Genomic DNA, 19314 nt, shown 5'->3' on the forward strand with positions numbered 1-19314 from the left:
TTGTAATAGAGAATATGTAGCTCAGAGCTGAACTTTGGAGTCCTTGGTGATCTCTGAGCTCAGTTGTTTTGCTTGCACTGATTATGTTACTTGGTTGTCTGCAAGCAAACAACCAAGCTCAGAGAGCACTAAAAATTCCCTAATATCAACAATGAAGTTTTAAAAAAAAAAAGTTGAAATCCGGAATTGCATGGAAGATTTTCAAAGCACAGGGAAGAAGTTCAAAATCTCAGATTCTTGCTAAAGTACTTGCTTATGATTACCATATAAGATATCACATCATCTTTCAGAAAGCTCACGTCTGCATATGCAATACCTTGTACCTGCTCAAGTGGCTTTTGACAACAGCCCCTATGACATTGCAAAAGCCTTTTGAATTATAAACTTTAAAAAGGTTTTTTTTCTTTTTAATCCAGATCTGGAGATGGCACACAATGAGAGAGCAGAAAGAAACCCAGTCTTGGATTGTCACTTACAGAGCCACATTCAATTGACAAAATTCAATTTTACTTGGCTTAAAATATGTATATACAAATCTAATTCCAAGTTATTGCAGTTGAGAAGAGAAGGATATGATTATCATCACGAAGTTTCAGGCTTCATTTTCAAAATATATCTAGAGCTGAAAAGTCATACGATCCCTTGAAATGCACAAAAGAGGCAATTGGCATCCTCTACCACAGTCAATGGCAAAACTGTTATCAAATGTGTGTAAGACAAGTAAGATGAAACGGCTGAGTTGTGTATCATCATGTCATAATGCATGGTCTGTCATTTTCCCCTCTTGCCTCCCCTCCCCTCTCCAGGCACCTAGGAGAAAGGTCAAATTGTAGGGATGTGTGGATTGTGAGCCTCAAATCAGAAATAGAGATAGATTTCTTAAATCCAGAGTTTATTCTACAGTATTTTTTTTTAAAAAAGAGTGCAATTTTAAAAAGAGCATTACAATTCAAAGATTCCTAATATGTAAAGAAAAACTAATGATTCTGCCAGTATACAGTATATGTACATGAATGGCTCTCTGATTCTATCCAAACATATTCCTTGACAAAACTATATAGAAGCAAAATCCTATTGTTAGAACCTTACAAAAAATTGACCATTCATCCCATTGGACTTGAGAACATAAAAATAGTTTAGGCTTTTGAGCTCTAGCTATTGTTTTAGAAATGAATATGAAAGTATAGTTTAAGGGTTTGCAAGACAGAATATAGAAAAACAAAATGGAAGCCAACCTGAGGATTATTTAGATTAAGAGTGCTCAATGTCTTCATTTTCTGCAGCTAAAGTCCAAATAAATCATAGAACCCACTGAAAAAAATAATTTATGGAAGAAACTATTCACTGGAACAGAGCAGGGTTATATACATAAGATGTAAGGCACTGACACTAGCTAAGAAGTTCCATCAGAAGATGCAGGAAAGCTGTTCCTTTGAGAATGAGGACAATTTTTGTCCAGTGAAGTAGAAGGCATTGGGCAAAACAGTTTAATGGGTGAGCTTAGCATATGACACCCAGTTCTCTTCTTGATAGCACCTACAAATACTAGAGGATTGGGGGTTTTTTTGCTTAAGCTCATCTGACCTAAATAATTTTGGAATAGATGTTCCCTAAATTATCAGCTACTATTCAGGACAAAGTAACCTTATTAAGTGATGGGTGTATCTGGCTGTGTCTGGCAATATGGCTTTTCTTTTCTTTTCTTTTTATTTTACTTCAAAAAGAAGATAACCTCTGTATTAAGATAAATTCCACCTACATGATGGTGTTTGGTTCTGTTTAAATTTAGGCTTTGCTTTCCACACTAAAAATCAACAGAATCCTTGATTGTGCTTGACCTGTAGATTTGCTGTCACTTTACTGTTTCATCCTGGCTAACAATCTGGAATACACAGGAGCTGAAAAAGAAAAAAAGAAAATAAACAGAACCAGCTTTAAAACACAAGTCATGTTATTTGATCTGTGCACAGAAATTTGCACTAAAATTAAAATCAGTATTCAGGTATTGCCTCTTTTTCAGCCAAATTGATACTCCAGATACAATAGACCAGAACTCCCATAATTCTCTAACCATAGACTATGTTGTTAAGAGCATGTAATGGGCTATGAGGATAACTTTGAGGGAGAGAAGAGGAATTGCCCTAAGCCTAGACAACAGCCTGATAAACAAAATCTGAGTGAAAAGGGAAGGCTGCTGTCCAATCCATTTTCTGTGTCCTTGCAGGCAGGGGGAAGACATTGTGTGTGTGCGTGTTTGTGTAAGAGAGAGAGAGAGAGAGAGAGAGGGGGGGGGAGGGAGGGAGGGAGGGAGGGAGGGAGAGAGGGAGGGAGAGAGAGAGAGAGAGAAAGGCAGAGAGTGTTTTAAGAAGAGCACTATATTAGCTTAGCTAATATCATTTTATGGTTGTATTGTGTTTTCTGATTTAACAGAATTTTGAGGAGACTGAAGACTGCTAAACTCTTCCAAATAATAGTTTAAGAAAGGTGTCAAATAGCCATAATCTGAAGAAACATAATCCATTTTGCCATTGAACAATTCTACCCTTTCGTTCAGGAGCATCACTAAATCAAGTTTACTCTTAGGTTCTGGCAGACAAAAGAAACAAATTTGATAAGAGTGTGGATAGGGAGAATCTCATCACTGAATGACAATGAAGATTAAGACTAATGATTCATATAGGCAATTAATTTATAGATATGATATTCTGCCTGAGGCAGTCATTTTCATTCTTTCACTGAAGATCATGGATTCAAATTTTACTGGGAATCCTTTTATTCTTTCATCAGATGCTGTCTAACTAATCACAGCAGGATTTTGGAAATAGCAATGGATGAAAACCTGTCAGGTGATGCAACGTTGAGCTAATCGGTGGAGGTGAGAGAGAGAAAATAATACTTAAACCCATAAACAAGTCTATTTTTATAAATTATGTCAACTATTTTGAAACTTGGGTAATACACTCTACTGCATATCTGCTGGCTTGGCACACTACAATCATTTGCAAGTTGGCTCAGATATTCATGCCAGTGTGATGTAATCATGACAGATCTTTGCCTCATCTTCCCATGACCATATTTGCCAAATTGTATTTGACAAAAAAGAGAATTAATAGTATATTGGCTCCTTAAAGCAAAACTACATAACACAAGCTCATGTAGAGAGTCTTAACAATTTCACTTCTTGCTGACTGCACCAAAGGATATGTGTGTATCCTTTGTGTGCAAAGATTATGCAAGACTATAAAGAAGATCCATGTTGAACCAGACTGAAGGTGTATTTAGCTCAGCTTCTATCTTCACAATGGACAGGTGAATGCCTCTGGCAAGATCATAAGTTGGGTAAAATAGTACCCTCTTACTTATGTTTCCTAGCACATGAATTTGAGACCATTTAGCTCTGATAGAGTTATTATTTTGCTTAGGCACCATTCATTATCTTATTTTCCATCAACTTATAAACTGAAATATAAAGTCGTATCAATCAGTGGCCCTTCCTTCCTATATACACTTTATAAATACAGCTGAACTTTGGGCTACAATTTACCAATATGTCTTAGAAATTATTGTGTATCTCAATCTAATGAGGGTTCAGTGAGTGCCCTGATGATGTACAAAAGGATTTATGCTGTTGCAGAGATAGCAACCTAACATGGTGTTTCTCAGAGGCTTGTGAGCTAAGACCCATTCCACTCATTTTTTAGAAACATTCTGGCTTAATGATAGTTAGAATGCCTATAAGTATAGGTGATTGTACAAATTACTTTAGTACAAACTGTGATTATTTTAAAAAATGATAAAATGTGTGTTGACCCCCATTATATCCATATGTTTTTGTTTTATTTTATTTTTTCACTTCAAAAACATAGCGAGGGTTTTTTTTTCCATTCGCCTTCCTCTGGGGATACCTGTGCTTGTATTTCCAAGTAGAAAGTCCATAATCTTATCTCATATTATAAAGGTACATTTAAAGAAGCCAGAATATGTCACGTACCAAGCCGAGCATCCCTTAGCGAAATCTGTCAGGAACAAAAGAGAAAAACATCAGTGAGAAAAAAGTGATCCAAACCCACAGAATGTCAGGTGGAATCTGGGTGCCTTTCAAAGACATCATTTCTTCCTTTACCCTTCACTCAACTCCAAAGCAATTTTAGACTGTTAGCTCTGAGCTACACAGAGGTTCCAATGGAAAAGAAGCCTTGCAGAAGAACAGAGCATCCAGGGGGATATTTTGGATCATAGGCTCCGTAGCCCTTGAAAGTAGGGTTGGAAAATATTTAATTGAAATTTTAGCCTGCTATAATCCAGCAATTCTCAGAAGTGTACTAACATAAAACCTCCATGGCACAGTTCGTAATCAGTATATAATAAAGCAATTAAAAGCATTACAGGCTATCTCTAAAACCAGTTCCTGTAATATTCTTCAAGTAACAAAGCTCTCTGGAAGAATTTGGCTTATCTGGCTCCTGGAGGGCAGAAAGTGGCCCGGTCAATCTGATTGCCCAAGGAAGAGTTGGGCACTACAAAAGCTTGACTCGGCAGAAATCCTTCCTCTCTGCCTCAGCCCTCCAATGTTGCCGCGGGGGGGGGGGGGAAATAGAAGCTATCTCTCTCAGCCCAACTCACATCTCAGGTTTGTCATGGGGAAGACAGGAGGAGAAAGCGTTATGTAGCCTGTGAAAAGCGAGATATAAATCTAGCAAAAGAGACGAATGGGCTGGATGGTTACCTCAACAGCTAAAGTAACATTCTGATCTAAGGAAGCAGTTCACTTACAAGTGTGAGATTGTAGATAAAGACTAAAACAGATAGGTACCAGGCTATATCTTAAGCATGAAAGATGATTGGATGACTTAAGGCCAATCACTTCCTCTCAGCTCAGCCTACTTTACAGGGTTGTTGTGGTGGGGAAAACAAAAGGAGGCAGGAGCATTTAGATACTGTATGTTGAAGAAAAATAATAAGGGGGGGGGGAATAAATAAATAAATAAATAATCTTGTTGTGATTATAAATGTTGAGCCTGTTCAGGCAATCCTTTCCGGCCTAATTTTCTGTGTGCAGAAAGATTAAAACTTTATCTGGATTTTGCATAACTGTCTCTGATTCCTTCAAAATGCATATGTTTGTGTGGGTATGTGGATGAGTGAATGTGTGAACACACAGATGAGGGAATTGCATTTATTGGTTTTATTGAAAAAATATGCGTTGATCAATTAACCATAAATCAAATGACAATTTTATAAAAATGGCTATATGATGATTTAAGCATTATATGTACCTTGGATAACGCAGAAGCGTGCTTGAAGATTTCCAGAGAAGGATCTTCAGGTTGATCACTTCTTTCATTATGCCTAGAAGCTGAAGAGATAAGATTCAAATATATTTAGTGAAGAAAAACTATTCTCTAATTCACAGATCAAAACTCTGTTTTATTTTATTTTAACATTTTATTTGGAATTTGTGCAATGTGCAATGTGGACCTATACATATTTTTACAATAAAATTAATGGAATCCAGGCACAAAATTTTCAACAGTGCGGCTGGATCAGGGTAAGCAAACGCCCAAATTGTCCATAATAGATTACAGATTACATAATAGCTGCGCCCTGATGTCCGCCTTTTAATAGTATTTCTGAGTCAGTCACTAATCCACTCAGCAAGGCCTACCATAATAACAACTTGTTCCCAGGGTTTCAGCTGGAAGTCTTATCCAGATGTATCCTGCTGATTTGGGACAGATAGAAAAGGCAGATAACTATTTCCTAACCTGATGCCTATCCTTCAGAGGAAGCTACAATTCCTTTAGTGTCAGCCTGCTGGCTGCAGAAAGTTGTAATCCTAATATCATAGAGTTGATTTTCATTAGTGAACATAAATATGATCGCTCTGTTCAAGAATCTGGATTTTTTAGTCTACCTTTTCAACAAAATGAAAGGTTTGCAGCTGTACTCTCCAGCTTGAAAGAGTTTCAAAAGGTGCTGGCAGTTTTGAGAGCAGGAAAAGGGATTGTCACAAAGTTTGAATAGCAAATGATATTATTTAGAAGTTAAGCCCTGATCTTTTTGTTGCCCCTCTCCTCCATCAAACATGTACAGGACCCACAAATCAGCAGAGGTACATAACTAAAGCAATATTAGATCCAAATAGAATAAGCTACAAGTCAAGCAGAGAGCTTTCAAGAGAGAGTTTGCTAAAAGCCATTATGAAAACAGATAAAGTGTATAAAAAGGCTTTGGGTGGGAGGAAAATCACTGATAAGCTGCGTGGAATTGCTTTGTGTAAAAGTTCCTGCTCTCTTTTTTTTTCTAATCAACTAATTTCTGTCTGGCAAGATTCTTTGTTCCAAATAAGGTTACAGGAATGGATGCAGATGATGTGGTGTAACCAACTAGAGCAAATTACTTGCTTGCTTGTAAACTTTTGTGTACATCCTGTGATCATAGTTCCATTCAAATAGTTTTAGAGCACTCTTCAGCTGTTATTTTGCAGTTCATTGGGGTTAAGAAAAAGTTCCCCTATACTTAATTGTGCTTTTTGAAAAACCATGGATGTAGCCTCTGAGCAACTTCTGTGTGGGATTCTGGGCTCATGAGCTTCTTAAAGTTTGAAAGCCTTATACTAGTCTCAATCTTACCACTCAATGTGTGACAGCAGAGACAGAATTCCACGTGTAAGGATGTTATTGTGAATTGGCAGTCTGATTTTGGCATATTTTACTTTTGCCAGTGCCAAATGTTGAATGGAAAAAGTAAATGATTTCTGAACTATATGTAGAATCATTTTTTCCCTCCTAAATATGTTCTTCTGATCCACATGAAAGAGATTCCAAGAAGCAGATAGAACCTGTCCACATTCCACCATATCCACCCTCCACAGAGACCAATACAAAAAAGTAGGCATCCTCATCCAGTACTGACCTGGAGAATACCTCTGCGCATCCATGGAAGAATGTACAATTGTTGTCAGAGGAAATGATTCACCATATTTTATGAACCCGCTTTTCCCTTTTTTCCTCCCAAAGCACCAAGAAGTTATTTGTTATCTTGCTCTGAGAAAGCCAGCACACACTTTAAAATGCATATGCTTTGTTTGCATGACTTTTAAAAAAAAAAACAGAAGTGCTAATGTTTCTCTGGAAGATGAGGATCACCTGCTTGTTTCCTTCTGTGCAGGAAATGAACTTCCTTTCTGCATAGGAATTCACTGGTGTTTCGTAATAATTGCGTGACTTTAACTACCTAGGAAAGAGAAGCAAATCTAGGGCAAAATATGTTACGCTTGAACTCAAGCTGGCCTACCTGGGGATTGTAAGATACTATTTACTGCATAAATCACGCCATTGGTGGCCATAATATCAGCTTCGGCAACAGGCATCTTGTTGACGTTTATTATGTGGTTTCTCTGAAGCAGAAAAAGTAGAGATAAATGGTCAAAAAAGTATGAAGAATTGAGATGACAGATGACAGATTTACAAAAATCTAATATAATATATAAGAAAAATTCTAATATTCATATAGGCAGTTTTTTTAAAAAAAAATAAGTTTGCTTATGCTATTGACTGGTTTCAGGTATTTTAGTCTTACAAATAAAAGCTGGAGCAGGCTATGTTTCAAAGAAGTACAGTGTCGGTGATATACATGTTTTTCTTTGCACAGATGCTGGGTGGGGCTATGGAAACTTGGCCGGAAAGAGGCATTCAGTGACAGAGCTCTTTGGGTGATTCTGGACAAATCACAATCTACCAACAGAGGAGAATATTTGTAGCTCCGGGTTGAAATGAGGGGGTCTTTGGTGCTCTTTGAGCTTCGTTGTTTCCTAGCAGATGTTTCATTACCCAATCTACTGTACCTGTCAGTGTACTGGTGATGTTACCTAGTTTGGGTAATGAAATGTCTGCAAGAAAACAACCAAGTCAGAGAACACCAAGGACCTCTCAGTCACAATCTCTTAGCCTAACTTAAGAAAATGAGAGGAAAAATATCACTGATTTTGCCTTGAGCTCTAAAGGGAAAGGTGAGGTAAAATACAGTAATAATACTGTCTCAAGAAAAGTTCTGCTTTGTCACACCAGTATAAACCCATTCTGAAGCCCTCGCCTGAAGTGAGAAATGGAATAATTAGTGTTTGTATAGTGTGCCTGCACACACGCACACACACACATTGATTGGGCTGTGGTACATGCCAGCCATAACTCATTGGTCTTTCTCTGTAAGGCAGATTCTGGCTTCCTAGCCTCTGTTTCTGGTTAGTGTGATTATCTAATTAAATTTTCAAGTAACACTATATCTTGATGTGCTTTCAGGAAAGGTTTTTATTGTTGAACTACTCTTTCTCAAACACAGAATTTACAAAAACATTAAAAAGTACAGAGCTGTTTAAGGTCTTTAGATTAGTAGCACTAAAACTCAATTATCTGAAACTATGTGGGAGAATCTCATTTTAGTGCCATTCTCCGTAACACACAAATAAAATTTTGTCTAAACCTTGTTAAGTAACATATAAAAAATAGTTGTCATTCCCAACCAGCCAGCAGGACTTGCTTTGAGACTACATGACAGGAAAACTGAGAACAGTGGAAGGGAAAATCAAGGCTAATCTTCAATAATAAAGACAACGTTCACTGGGAAAGAAAACAGATTTTCCCCCAACATTAGACTTTAATAGTTTTATTTCCTGAGGCTCCATCTGGCAACCTCCAATCTGCTAAATCCTGATGGCCTTTTTTTTAAAAAAAAATTAAAAGTGATATAAATTTAGTAGCTGTTCTTCAAACTGCATTAGGGCAGATTGAGCTACCATAAAAAAATCTTTTTTTAAAAAAAGGGAGGGAGAGACCGTAAACTTACAGAGCTGACTTCCAGTTTATCACCCTGCAGAGACTTGATTCTTATAACAGTGCCAACTGCTCCACTCACTAAAATTTCATCCCCAATGTGGTACTTCAGGATGTTGGCAAGTTGTTTTGCATTACCTAGGACAGGAAAGGAAGGGAAGAGGAGACCAATAATATTTCAGGGTTATAGCTTATTTCCCATGTTCCATGGTAACTAAGGAAAAAAAACCCACAATGTCCTGCTGGCAGGGTACATCAGGAGAAAGAAAAATATGAAAACTGTTCCCTTTACATTAAACTAAGCAGCTGTTTCCTCGTCTAGTACTCCTATCAAGATTCCCCTAGACAATCATAGCAACTCCTTCAGCCTAATAAACTGTTTCACACTGCAGCTGGAGCAGTTTGTGCAACAGCAGGAGGGATACAGTGCCCCAAACAGAAAGAAACACATTTCTTCAGGTTAGCTGCAAAAAGTACAAAAAGACTTGAATTTGGGGAAACCTATAAAAGAGGCCAAATGGTGGTCTCTTTTTAGATCAAATGCTGGCTTGGCGAAACACCTGCCTTGCCATTTTGTTTCTGTCACATTGACATAACCAGCTGCTATTTCCTGTTCCTTCCATATTTCTTAAATAAAAGAGTGTATAAAATAGCTTTCTGGCAAAAGTTTCTAAATATGGCCAAAAACAGCTGGAAGATTGAGAGCAACCACTTTTTTTTTTTTAAGGTAAAACTGAATCTCAAATAGAAGCTGATAAAGTCTAAAAAATATATAATTCATTTCCCCTGACCCAAAGACTGGTAGACATGGAACGATATTTAGCATGAAAGAGCAGTATTCATCTTTGATCTCTGGCAAAATGTTGGGCTCAGAAGTAATGATTGAAAATGTATAATTACTGAATTATCTGGACATTGTGAATTTGAGGAAGATAATGATGGTTTAGCTTTCCTGAAGATAAAATGTTGAGATCTTGAGGTACAGAAGTAATAAGAGGTAGTTATTTTACAAAACCATCTATATCACATTTACATTGCTAATATGTTTAGTTATGATTACCAGATTGTTTGATTCAGCCATACAAGCCAATCAAAATCCAATGGCCCCAGCTCCACTCAAAGTACCACATGGACAATCAGAAATCTGCAAGTCTTGTTTCACAGAACTTTGCTGTCCACAGCTGAGAATGAAGTCTAATTGAATGTACAGTTAATTTGATCACTGCTCTTATCTAGAATTATATAGGTAATCCTCACAATCGCAATTGAGTCCAAAATTTCTGTTGCTAGGTGAGACAGTTGTTAAGTGAAATTTGCCCTATTTTACAACCTTTCTTGCCACAGTTGTTAAGTGAATCACTGCAATTGTTAAGATATAAACTGGTTGTCAAGTGACTCTGGCTTCCCACGTTGACTTTGCTTGTCAGAAGGTCGCAAAGCGTGAAGACATGGCCTTGGGACACTGCAACCGTCATAAATATGAGTCAGTTGCCAAGCATCTGAATTTTGATCATGTGATAACGGGGGATGTTGCAATGGTAGTGAGTGTGAAAAATATCATAAGTCACTTTTTTCAGTGCCGTTATTACTTCAAACGGTCACTGTTACTTTTCCTCCTCTTACATAAGTCTGTTTTCTGTATTTTCCTATCTATGACTAATCACTTTCAGAAAGAGTAAACTAAACATTTGCTTAGAAAACACAAGAACATTTTGACTGTTCTGGGATGTTTCAGCATCGCAACTGCTTATAGTAGCTACAAATCAATTATAAAGTATTTTTAAACAATAGAACAAATGTGCAGAATTCTGCTGTAAGAACTTATAAGGGATAGTCAGCACTCATAAGTAGATGTCTGCTTTACTACGATGTCTCAAAACTAGTTTCAATAAATACAATTTAAATTAATATTACTTCAAAGCCGTAATTAGATTTCACTGCACCAGCCTGAATGTTCATTATTTGCACAAAAAATGACTGAAATATTCATATGTCATTTCCTAATATGGCTTCATATTGATTATTTTCAAGTGACCATTTCAGCTAATATGTATGTTACTATAATGAACTTATATGTTTTTGATCATATTATTGTTGCTAGAAAATATATGAATAGTGACTGGAATTTAAGATGACTTCACAATCAGCTATATGCACATATAGTCTATGCTTCAGTAGGTGAATCAATTCTATTAATGGATCTGGCTCTGTTGCAGGAAAACGTTACTAGATATATTCATGAGTAATAGTAAAAATATAACTTTAGTTGAGTTAGATAGTGCACTCTATTCTTAAAAGAAGAAGGAAAAATACATCAGATTTTAGAATTTTAAATAAATACTAATGCAACAAAGAGTAATAGAGTACCTTAACTTGTAAAAGCCTCAGTCCATGTTTTAGTCTAATAATATTTCTGAACACTATTTTTTTACTAGTATATCAAATAGAAGCTACGCATTTTTGAGGCTGAAACAAAATCAAATATTGGAAGTTTACTGGAAGGCTAAGAATAGGTAGTATAAATATAATTGCTCAATAAGAACTTGGAAGTTACCCATAAGTCTGTTCAGCTCCCTCTGAGGCATGGCTTGAAAAGCTTCATTTGTCGGTGCAAACACTGTGAAGGATCTTGGCCTATTCAGTGTTTCAGTTAGGCCTGCAGATTGGATGGCAGCCACTAGGGTACTGTAAAAAAAATCACAAATGAACAGAAATCCTTGGTTAAGAATTATAAGTTTCCAAAGGCAGTAGAAAATATCACAGCTACAATGCAGTAGCCCCAATTGCTACTTGAATTTTTCTTCATTCATTTTATTGTCAGAGTTCACATACCTATAATAAATTGTTGAACTGGAGCAAAGTGCTTAAGGAGAATTAACAATGACCTTCAAGCTAAGACTTCCCTGCAGATTGGTTGTTTTATTTTTTGAGAATCCTGATTTACAGAGACTTTTACTTTTTCAGTTCACAAACTGCTAGAACAAAAGCATCTAAGTGGCCTATCTGGCAAATTTGCTGGAAGTGTCAGAGATTCAAAAAGGATTCAATGAGCATTCTTGGTTAACTCCAGGGAAGTCTGCATAAGGTTTCAAATATATTTGAAAACCTCAGAAAACACACACACACACACACACACACACACACACGTGTGTGTATGTGTATGTGTGTGTGTATGTGTGTAGATAGATAGATAGATAGATAGATAGATAGATAGATAGATAGATAGATAGATATAGATATATTTGTTTTCTGAAGTTTTCGCAGATGTTTGTATGTAGGTCTTTGGTTATTCGGGTTTTCTCCCACGTAAAATTGGAAGTGTCTTGGCGACGTTTCAACAAAGTCCCATTTGTCATCTTTAGGCTGGTGTTTTTGGCTTCGTGCTCCTAGAAGCACGAAGCCGAAAACACCAGCCTGAAGATGATGAATGGGACTTTGTCAAAACGTCGCCAAGACACTTCCAATTTTACGCGGGAGAAAACCCAAATAACCAAAGACTACATATATATATATATATATATATATGGATTTGGATTTGTAAATGTTTCATAGTTGCGACTTGAGCCTGCTTAACGCCCCTAGCTGGGGGGCTGCAAGGCAAAAGAGATTGTAAAAAGTATAATTGCAGTATAGCAGTTAAAAAATGTCAAGGTGTAATCAATCAGACCGGTCTGTCTGAAAATATATATATATACATCAAAGTTCTGTCTTTTTTATGTATGTTGATATATATATAAAAAAATGATGGGTCTTAGACCATGTGGTTGTGACCACTCTCTTGACTTCTTGACTGCTTGCAAAGATGTCACTGGTTGACTTCCTGTCTAAACACTGTGAAAATAGGTTTTTTTAAGGCTGAATGTAAATCTGAAAAACCAAACCAAACAAAACCAATATTTTACAAAGCAAAGTTTAAAAAAAGCAAAAAAAGGAACCCCTAAGAAGCCCATCTTCTATGGATCTTCCCTTAGCGTAGGTCTATGGACAGCTGATAGCACAACAGGGAGAAAGGGAGGGGGGAGTTATAGTATTTTTCATATTTCTATCCAGATGTTTCCCTCCCTTGCACACACACTTGTGAAAGCTAACTCAAGGGTCAAAGCTTCTTTGTGTTAATCAGTTTGAAGAAGTGAGCCATAGGAAGATGTAGGAACCATACACAGATATCTTATTTTCCTTTGCTGTCATAGGACACAGCCTTGTATGCAAGTTTAACAGGTAGCAATAGGTTTGGTAAGCTTACTGTTATCTTTCTGCAAATATCCATCCTCAAATAGAGAAGGATTACAACTTTTGGTTATAAGAATGTGCCAATGTTTTAAGACAACAAATGTCATGTAGGACTTCATTAAGTGCATTAGAAGAGATGAAACTGATTCCTCTCAGAAACTTTGGAGCATCGCTACCAGTCAATAGAGACAACAATGAATCAGGTGAGCCTGTAATCTTACACAGTTAAAAATAACTTATGTGGCCTGCTTATTTTTTTTTTTTTAATATGTAAGAGGAACAAATACAGGTAGTCCTTAACTTACGACCATAATTGAGCCCAAATTTCTATTGCTAAGTGAGACATTTATTGAATGAATTTTGCCCCATTTTACGACCTTTCTTGCCACATTTGTTAAGCAAATCACTGCAGCTGTTAAATTAGTAACATGGTTGTAAAATGAATCTGGCTTCCCTATTGACTTTGCTTGTTAGAAGGTTGCAAAAGGTGATCACGTGGCCCTGGGACTCTGTATTTGTCATACATATGAGTCAGTTGCCACGTGTCTGGATTTTGATCACGTGACCATGGGGATGCCGCAACAGTCATCAAGTGTGGAAAATGGTCATGAAGTCACTTTTTCCAGTGCTGTGGTACTTTTGAATGATCACTAAATTGACTGTTGTTAAGTCGAGGACTACCTATATTTAAAACAGAAGTCTATGTTTTAAAATATGGAAACAATTAGCTTCTCCAAACAATCCTTATGAAAGCAAAAGGATTTTTCCTACTCTACTGCTTGTACAATATTAGTAAGAAGTAAAACCATTACCTGAACCGATCATCTGCTTTGAGCACATCCATAACAGTCCCCATAGGGGGGCTTAGCATCTTGTCCATAGCAAACAAGGTACCAAATCTTCCTCTCTTGTCGTGAGCAGCAATGCAGGCATTTTCTATGCAGAGATTCTACAAGAGGGATTGCGTCATAACACATTTGGAATTTGCGATGTTTTACTTTGTTTGGTCCCAAATCAGGACCAAACACAACTGCGCCACCCCTCCCCATTACTTATCTAAATCACATGAATACATGGAGATAAATATCACACCCCCCCCGCTGTACTTGCACTTCCCTATGGGCTTTCAAAATATGCTGTGAAGAAGCCACAAACTTCTAGAAGAAAATGGCGACGTGAGAAACAATACAAAGGGAAATCTATTTTGTCTCCCAGTTGCATTCCGCTGAACAATTCTACATTGTTTGAAAAGGTTTTCCAGTGAAAAAGAAAGACCAAAACAAGTTGCTCTAATCAGGAACAGAATATGTCTTCTACAACAGATAAATTATTGGAGGTGGAATAGAAAAGTTGATATCCAAATCCTTGCTCGGCTACAAAATCCTTAGATTTTTTGTAAAGAAAATCTTAAAGAACTATTGAGAAGATAGACCTGGGGGAAAGCTGTAATCTGCAGCCTGTAGGCATACTATAGCATGAAACATAATAGTGATATCTTAGTTGGCTACTGTATATGTTTACAAACTATCATAAGATATTATGACTTAAATATCAAACTAGCAGTAATTATTAAAGAGAAACATACATTGCGGTATACAAATACTCTCAGTTCTTTGCCACCCAAAGTTTCTAGCTTCTGTCCATGGAAAAGGTATTTAGAAGAAAGCTGCTCTTTAATTATATGATTTTGAAGCAAATTTCTGTTTGCTGAAGGACTGTGATCTGCAGAAAAAAAAACACCATTATTCATGTATTCAGATCAGCAGAAAGTCAATTACTTTCATTTTAAAATACATTCAGACAGAAGCATCCCTAGGAGATAACAAAGGAGGCAAATTTTAAAAGCAGTGCTACAATGCAAGCTCTGCCCTTGTGCACATGCATTGTGACTTTGCACACACATACCAAAGGGCATATATTGTGACATTGCAATAGTGCTTTCGTCATTTTGACCAACCCTGTGGATGCCTCTGCAGGAATAGGTCATAGAAACAACATCAGCATTTCCTCCATCTTTCTCTCTCTCTCCTTTTCTGAGATATTCTAAGCAATGAACAACATTGCATTTTTCAGACTATTCACAACAGAAATCTCACAATTTTCTATTTACTCCTCTCCACCCAATTTCAGTTCCTCCTATATTGTTACCAAGTAAATATTCTTAAAAAAAATCACTCTGAGTTTTGGCGAGCATGATGATGGTAGTATGAAAACCCAAATACATGGGGGACTTCACAGATCAGTCTTTCCATTGTGAAGGCCTCCAGATATGTTGAACTGATATTCTCCAATCTCCCAGCCAATTTATTTTATTTATTGCTTACTTTTAGTACTTTTATGCTACACAATTTGGTCAGAGTTTATGCCAATAGCTTAGAACATATCCATTCCATCTGCAAGCGTTTACTGGCATGCACTAAACCCCACTGATATGATATAATTATATGCTGAGGATATTTAGGATGCTGTATACACTATTTTATCTTCTTTCTCCCAGTTTTCTGCCCACTGCTCTGACAATTGATCAACAATCTGTTTTAGCATGATAGATGTGCGCTGGGTCACTTTTAAAACTTTAACAATTTAAATTTAACACTTTGACTGTCTTATGACATTGTTTTAGCTAGCTAAGAATCAGCTTTAGGGAAAAAAGTGTGTGTGCGTGCGTGTGTGTGTGTAATTTAGAACCTTTATAAATCTTGAATTCCAGCAAAGAAGAGTAGGATTGGATATGGTTTTGTAATGCAATCCTACTAATTAAAAAATATTCTTAGCAGCTAATTCAAGCAGAAGGCACATCCAGAGGCACAATTCCAGGCATAGGAAGGGGGATGGGCTTTCCTTCTCTCCCTTCATTTCAGCTTGTTGATTGGACATGAGGCACTAATGACAAACAGATTCCACTGTATAAGAGTTCAAGTATACAAACCTTTGTAGAAAGAATTGATGGGAGCCAGGACTGTCAAACGCTCATTCCCAGTAAGATGTGAACCGAGACCAACTTGTCTAAAAAGGTCAATAGATGTCGAAACATCAGATTCCTCACCCAGCTCCAGCAGAGTTTTTGCTTCAATTAAAATAACAACAACAGATTTCAAAATGGATTTCATAATTATTATACATAGTAAAACAGTACCTGACGAAGAAGCAGGTACTTGTACCTATTAAAACTAAAAAGTTTAATCGTATTTGAGTATGCTTAGTGAATTCAACAGAGCATTGCTTTCTGATTATTCAATTTTTATAGTTGCCCTTTCAGTCATGACTCTGGACATCTTATAATTCAGAAAATACTACATTACAATTAAAGATTCTAAAAACATTTTAAAATAATAAAAAATATCCTGATATATGGGAGCAAGATACTTGGCCAGTTAGCAGTACAGCCAGGAAATGGGGCCCTTCACACATTCAGCGCCCCAGGCACAGGAACATAGCCAGGTTTTTAGGGCCTTATGAAAGACTAACAAGGTTGGGCCCACTCTAAGGAAGATATTCCATAGAGCAGGGCTCACTGTGGAAAAAGCTTGGTTTTTGGTCCCTATCAGCTGACATTCTTTGGCTGCCGTGATCTGCAGCATGCCCATTCTACTTGATCTGGTTGGATGGGTAGAGATTCTTGGAAAAAGGCAATCCCTCAAGGAATCCCATGACTAATTTGTCATGACTAATTCCACTGATTTCAATGAGTGTAATCTAGGCTTAATTAAATTTGTATCAAAACAGTTTCAAAATTATTCAAAAACAAATTCTTTACTTTTTTAGTTTTTTCCATGTTTCATTTAAAGCGAAAGAATTAGCATTGCCTTTCCGTATTTTCCCAATTTTTAACTTAATTTTAGAAGTTGAAAATTACACACACACACACACACACACTCCTAATCATCTTCCTAATCATACCCAACCCTTGCCAGTGTGAAAATGTCTAGTTTTAGCCCGATTGTCTCTTGCCCGTTTTCATAGTTGTCTCTGCCTAAAAAGTAATTAGCAATTTTTTTTAACAATTCCAACCACTTCTCAAAAGTGTAGGCAACATGCAAGGATTAGAATCTTTATGAATAAGGAAGCATACATTATAGCAAGGGCTATGTGCAATTTCCATTTTCCCATTTCACGCATTCATTTTAAATGGGCAAAGATGACTAGTTCCATAAACCATGTTGGAGGAGCAGGAGGAGGAAGTTTACCAGCGTCTGGGATGAGAAGTTCATTGACAATGTGTATTACTCCATTTGTGGCCATTATATCCTTGTCAGCAATGATGGGCTTTCCATTGAGAGTCAGCTGATTGCCAGTACAGCTTACTTCCAACATATTACCCTCTAGGGTTTCCATGGATAAACCGGCAATAATAGCTTCAGCACACATAGCCGTTTTTAAAATGTGGTTGTTCAGCAGTGCTATGGGGAAACAGAACAGAGTAAGCGAAATATTTTAGCTTGTACATCTCTTGTAGTGATTGGTAAGCCACGGAGTGAAAATTAAATAGTATTTTGAAATAACAGCAAGCTGACATGCTTAACATTTTTGCCTATGAATAGGCAAAATACAGTAGTCAAGCTAAATCAAATCTTGCAGATTGCTCACTGCAGCTTTCTCTGATCTGATGCCCTCCTGATAAGTTGAGTCTACAGCTCTTACAATTATATCTGGAGGATGGGCTGAAGAAGGTGGGCTCATAGTTTTAATTCATTGCATTTCAATAAAGAGATGCTTGTAGCCTCCAGCTTGCCTGGTCATACAGGCAAATGAACTGCAAATACAATACTTAATGGCAAGGAAGGAGTTCTACTCGTCTGAGCCAGTCAAGGAGGAATCAGTTGCTTGTTCCAAGTCCAACCATCTTATCATCATCATCATCATCATCATCATCATCATCATCATCATCATCATGTGCAAATGAGGGATGACTATTTGCAGAAAATAGGCACATTCTGTAGCCATATCTCTAAGATGGCAGTTCCCAACCTTTTCTATGCCCTGCACCCCTAGAATGCTTCTGATATATTCTTGCTCCCCTTACAAAAATTTGAAATAACAACAATGAATTATGCATATACACTATAATTTTGAAACTTCTAAACCCAAGTTTTCGCACCTCCTGGAGTATTGTCTCGTACCCCCCGCCCCCGGTTGGGAACCCCTGCTCTAAGAGAACCCTGCCCAGTAGAGGTGAAATTCCTTTGTGGTCAAGGGATTGGAACAAGAATAGTGAGGGATAGAAACTTGTATCTTGTAATAATATCATTATGTAGTCAGAGACTCCAATACAGGCAATCTCCAGGCTAAGAAAAATCTGACTTATGGACAACCCATACTTACTAATGGATTGCCTATTACTAAAAATGGCAGACATTGGCTACTTTGAGGCAATGAACTACTGATGCTGCACAATGTTTTTATAAACCACTGAAGCTGTGTGTTTTTTAATATATTGCCTGTTTTCAGGAGTTTTCAGCAGTTCATGTAAATACTGCATAGCATCAGCAGTTTGTCGGCTGAGGGAAGAAAACCGCCATCTGTCATTTTTATTAATAGGCAGTCTATTCATAAATATGAGTTCCAACTTACATACAATTTCAAATTAAAGATAGAATTAGAAACAGAACCCATTCTTAACCCAGGAACTGCTTGTAGTCTTCAAATCCATCCTAAGCCTCCCTTGCTATTTACAAAAATATTTCTTTGCTAAAAAGTGCTTCTATAATATAATATAATTTACATGTACAAAATCAGGTACATTTATTTCCTAAAGATAAGATGCTTCTCGACTCTTACTGGATACATTTATTCAGATCCTTGGCAAAACTGAGGATTGTTTCCCATTTTAAAGAAAACTGGTCTAATTATACTATACTTTGGCTTTAGAAATGAATGAGTGTTGCTTATTTTAATATATATATTAACAATAACACACACACACACACACATATATATGTATGGATGTATGTTTGTATGTATATACGTATGTATAAAACATAGCTTGCTATCACAGAGGTTTCTGAGGCCCATCTGGTGTCATCAAACACATCATTTTAACATGCTGATTGCTATTGTTCATCTTTTTCCCCATAGAAAGTGCTGACCAGATTGATTGCCCAGTTCCCCTGCATCTGCCTTCTTGGTAATGAGTCAATGCTGACACAGCTTTCTCATGGTTTCCTCTCTCCACTCCTGTCTTAAAATCAGCAGAAGAGTTGAAAAAGATCATCACCAAAGCAGTGACTCATGTAAACACAATAAACCAAAAGAC

The 19314-nt window shown here is 37.0% G+C and overlaps 1 protein-coding gene across 1 annotated transcript in view; it reads right to left on the bottom strand.

Annotated features, from left to right (window-relative positions):
* Positions 1-488: 488 nt before the first annotated feature.
* The window catches only part of TGFBI (transforming growth factor beta induced), a 42957-nt gene continuing 24131 nt past the window's right edge, over positions 489-19314 (bottom strand). The window contains exons 8-17 of the mRNA XM_039334855.1: positions 17249-17461; positions 15991-16128; positions 14647-14783; positions 13874-14010; positions 11386-11516; positions 8845-8969; positions 7297-7399; positions 5277-5356; positions 3992-4016; positions 489-1898 (exon numbers count right to left, since the gene is read on the bottom strand). Of these exons, the coding sequence (XP_039190789.1) occupies positions 1858-1898; positions 3992-4016; positions 5277-5356; positions 7297-7399; positions 8845-8969; positions 11386-11516; positions 13874-14010; positions 14647-14783; positions 15991-16128; positions 17249-17461 (1130 nt within the window). The 3' untranslated portion in view covers positions 489-1857. The remainder of the gene's footprint in view (positions 1899-3991; positions 4017-5276; positions 5357-7296; positions 7400-8844; positions 8970-11385; positions 11517-13873; positions 14011-14646; positions 14784-15990; positions 16129-17248; positions 17462-19314) is intronic.

This window comes from Crotalus tigris, unplaced genomic scaffold (genome assembly GCF_016545835.1).
Source record: "Crotalus tigris isolate CLP2741 ecotype Arizona unplaced genomic scaffold, ASM1654583v1 scf7180000017638.2057652, whole genome shotgun sequence".
Taxonomy (NCBI): Eukaryota; Metazoa; Chordata; class Lepidosauria; order Squamata; family Viperidae; genus Crotalus; species Crotalus tigris.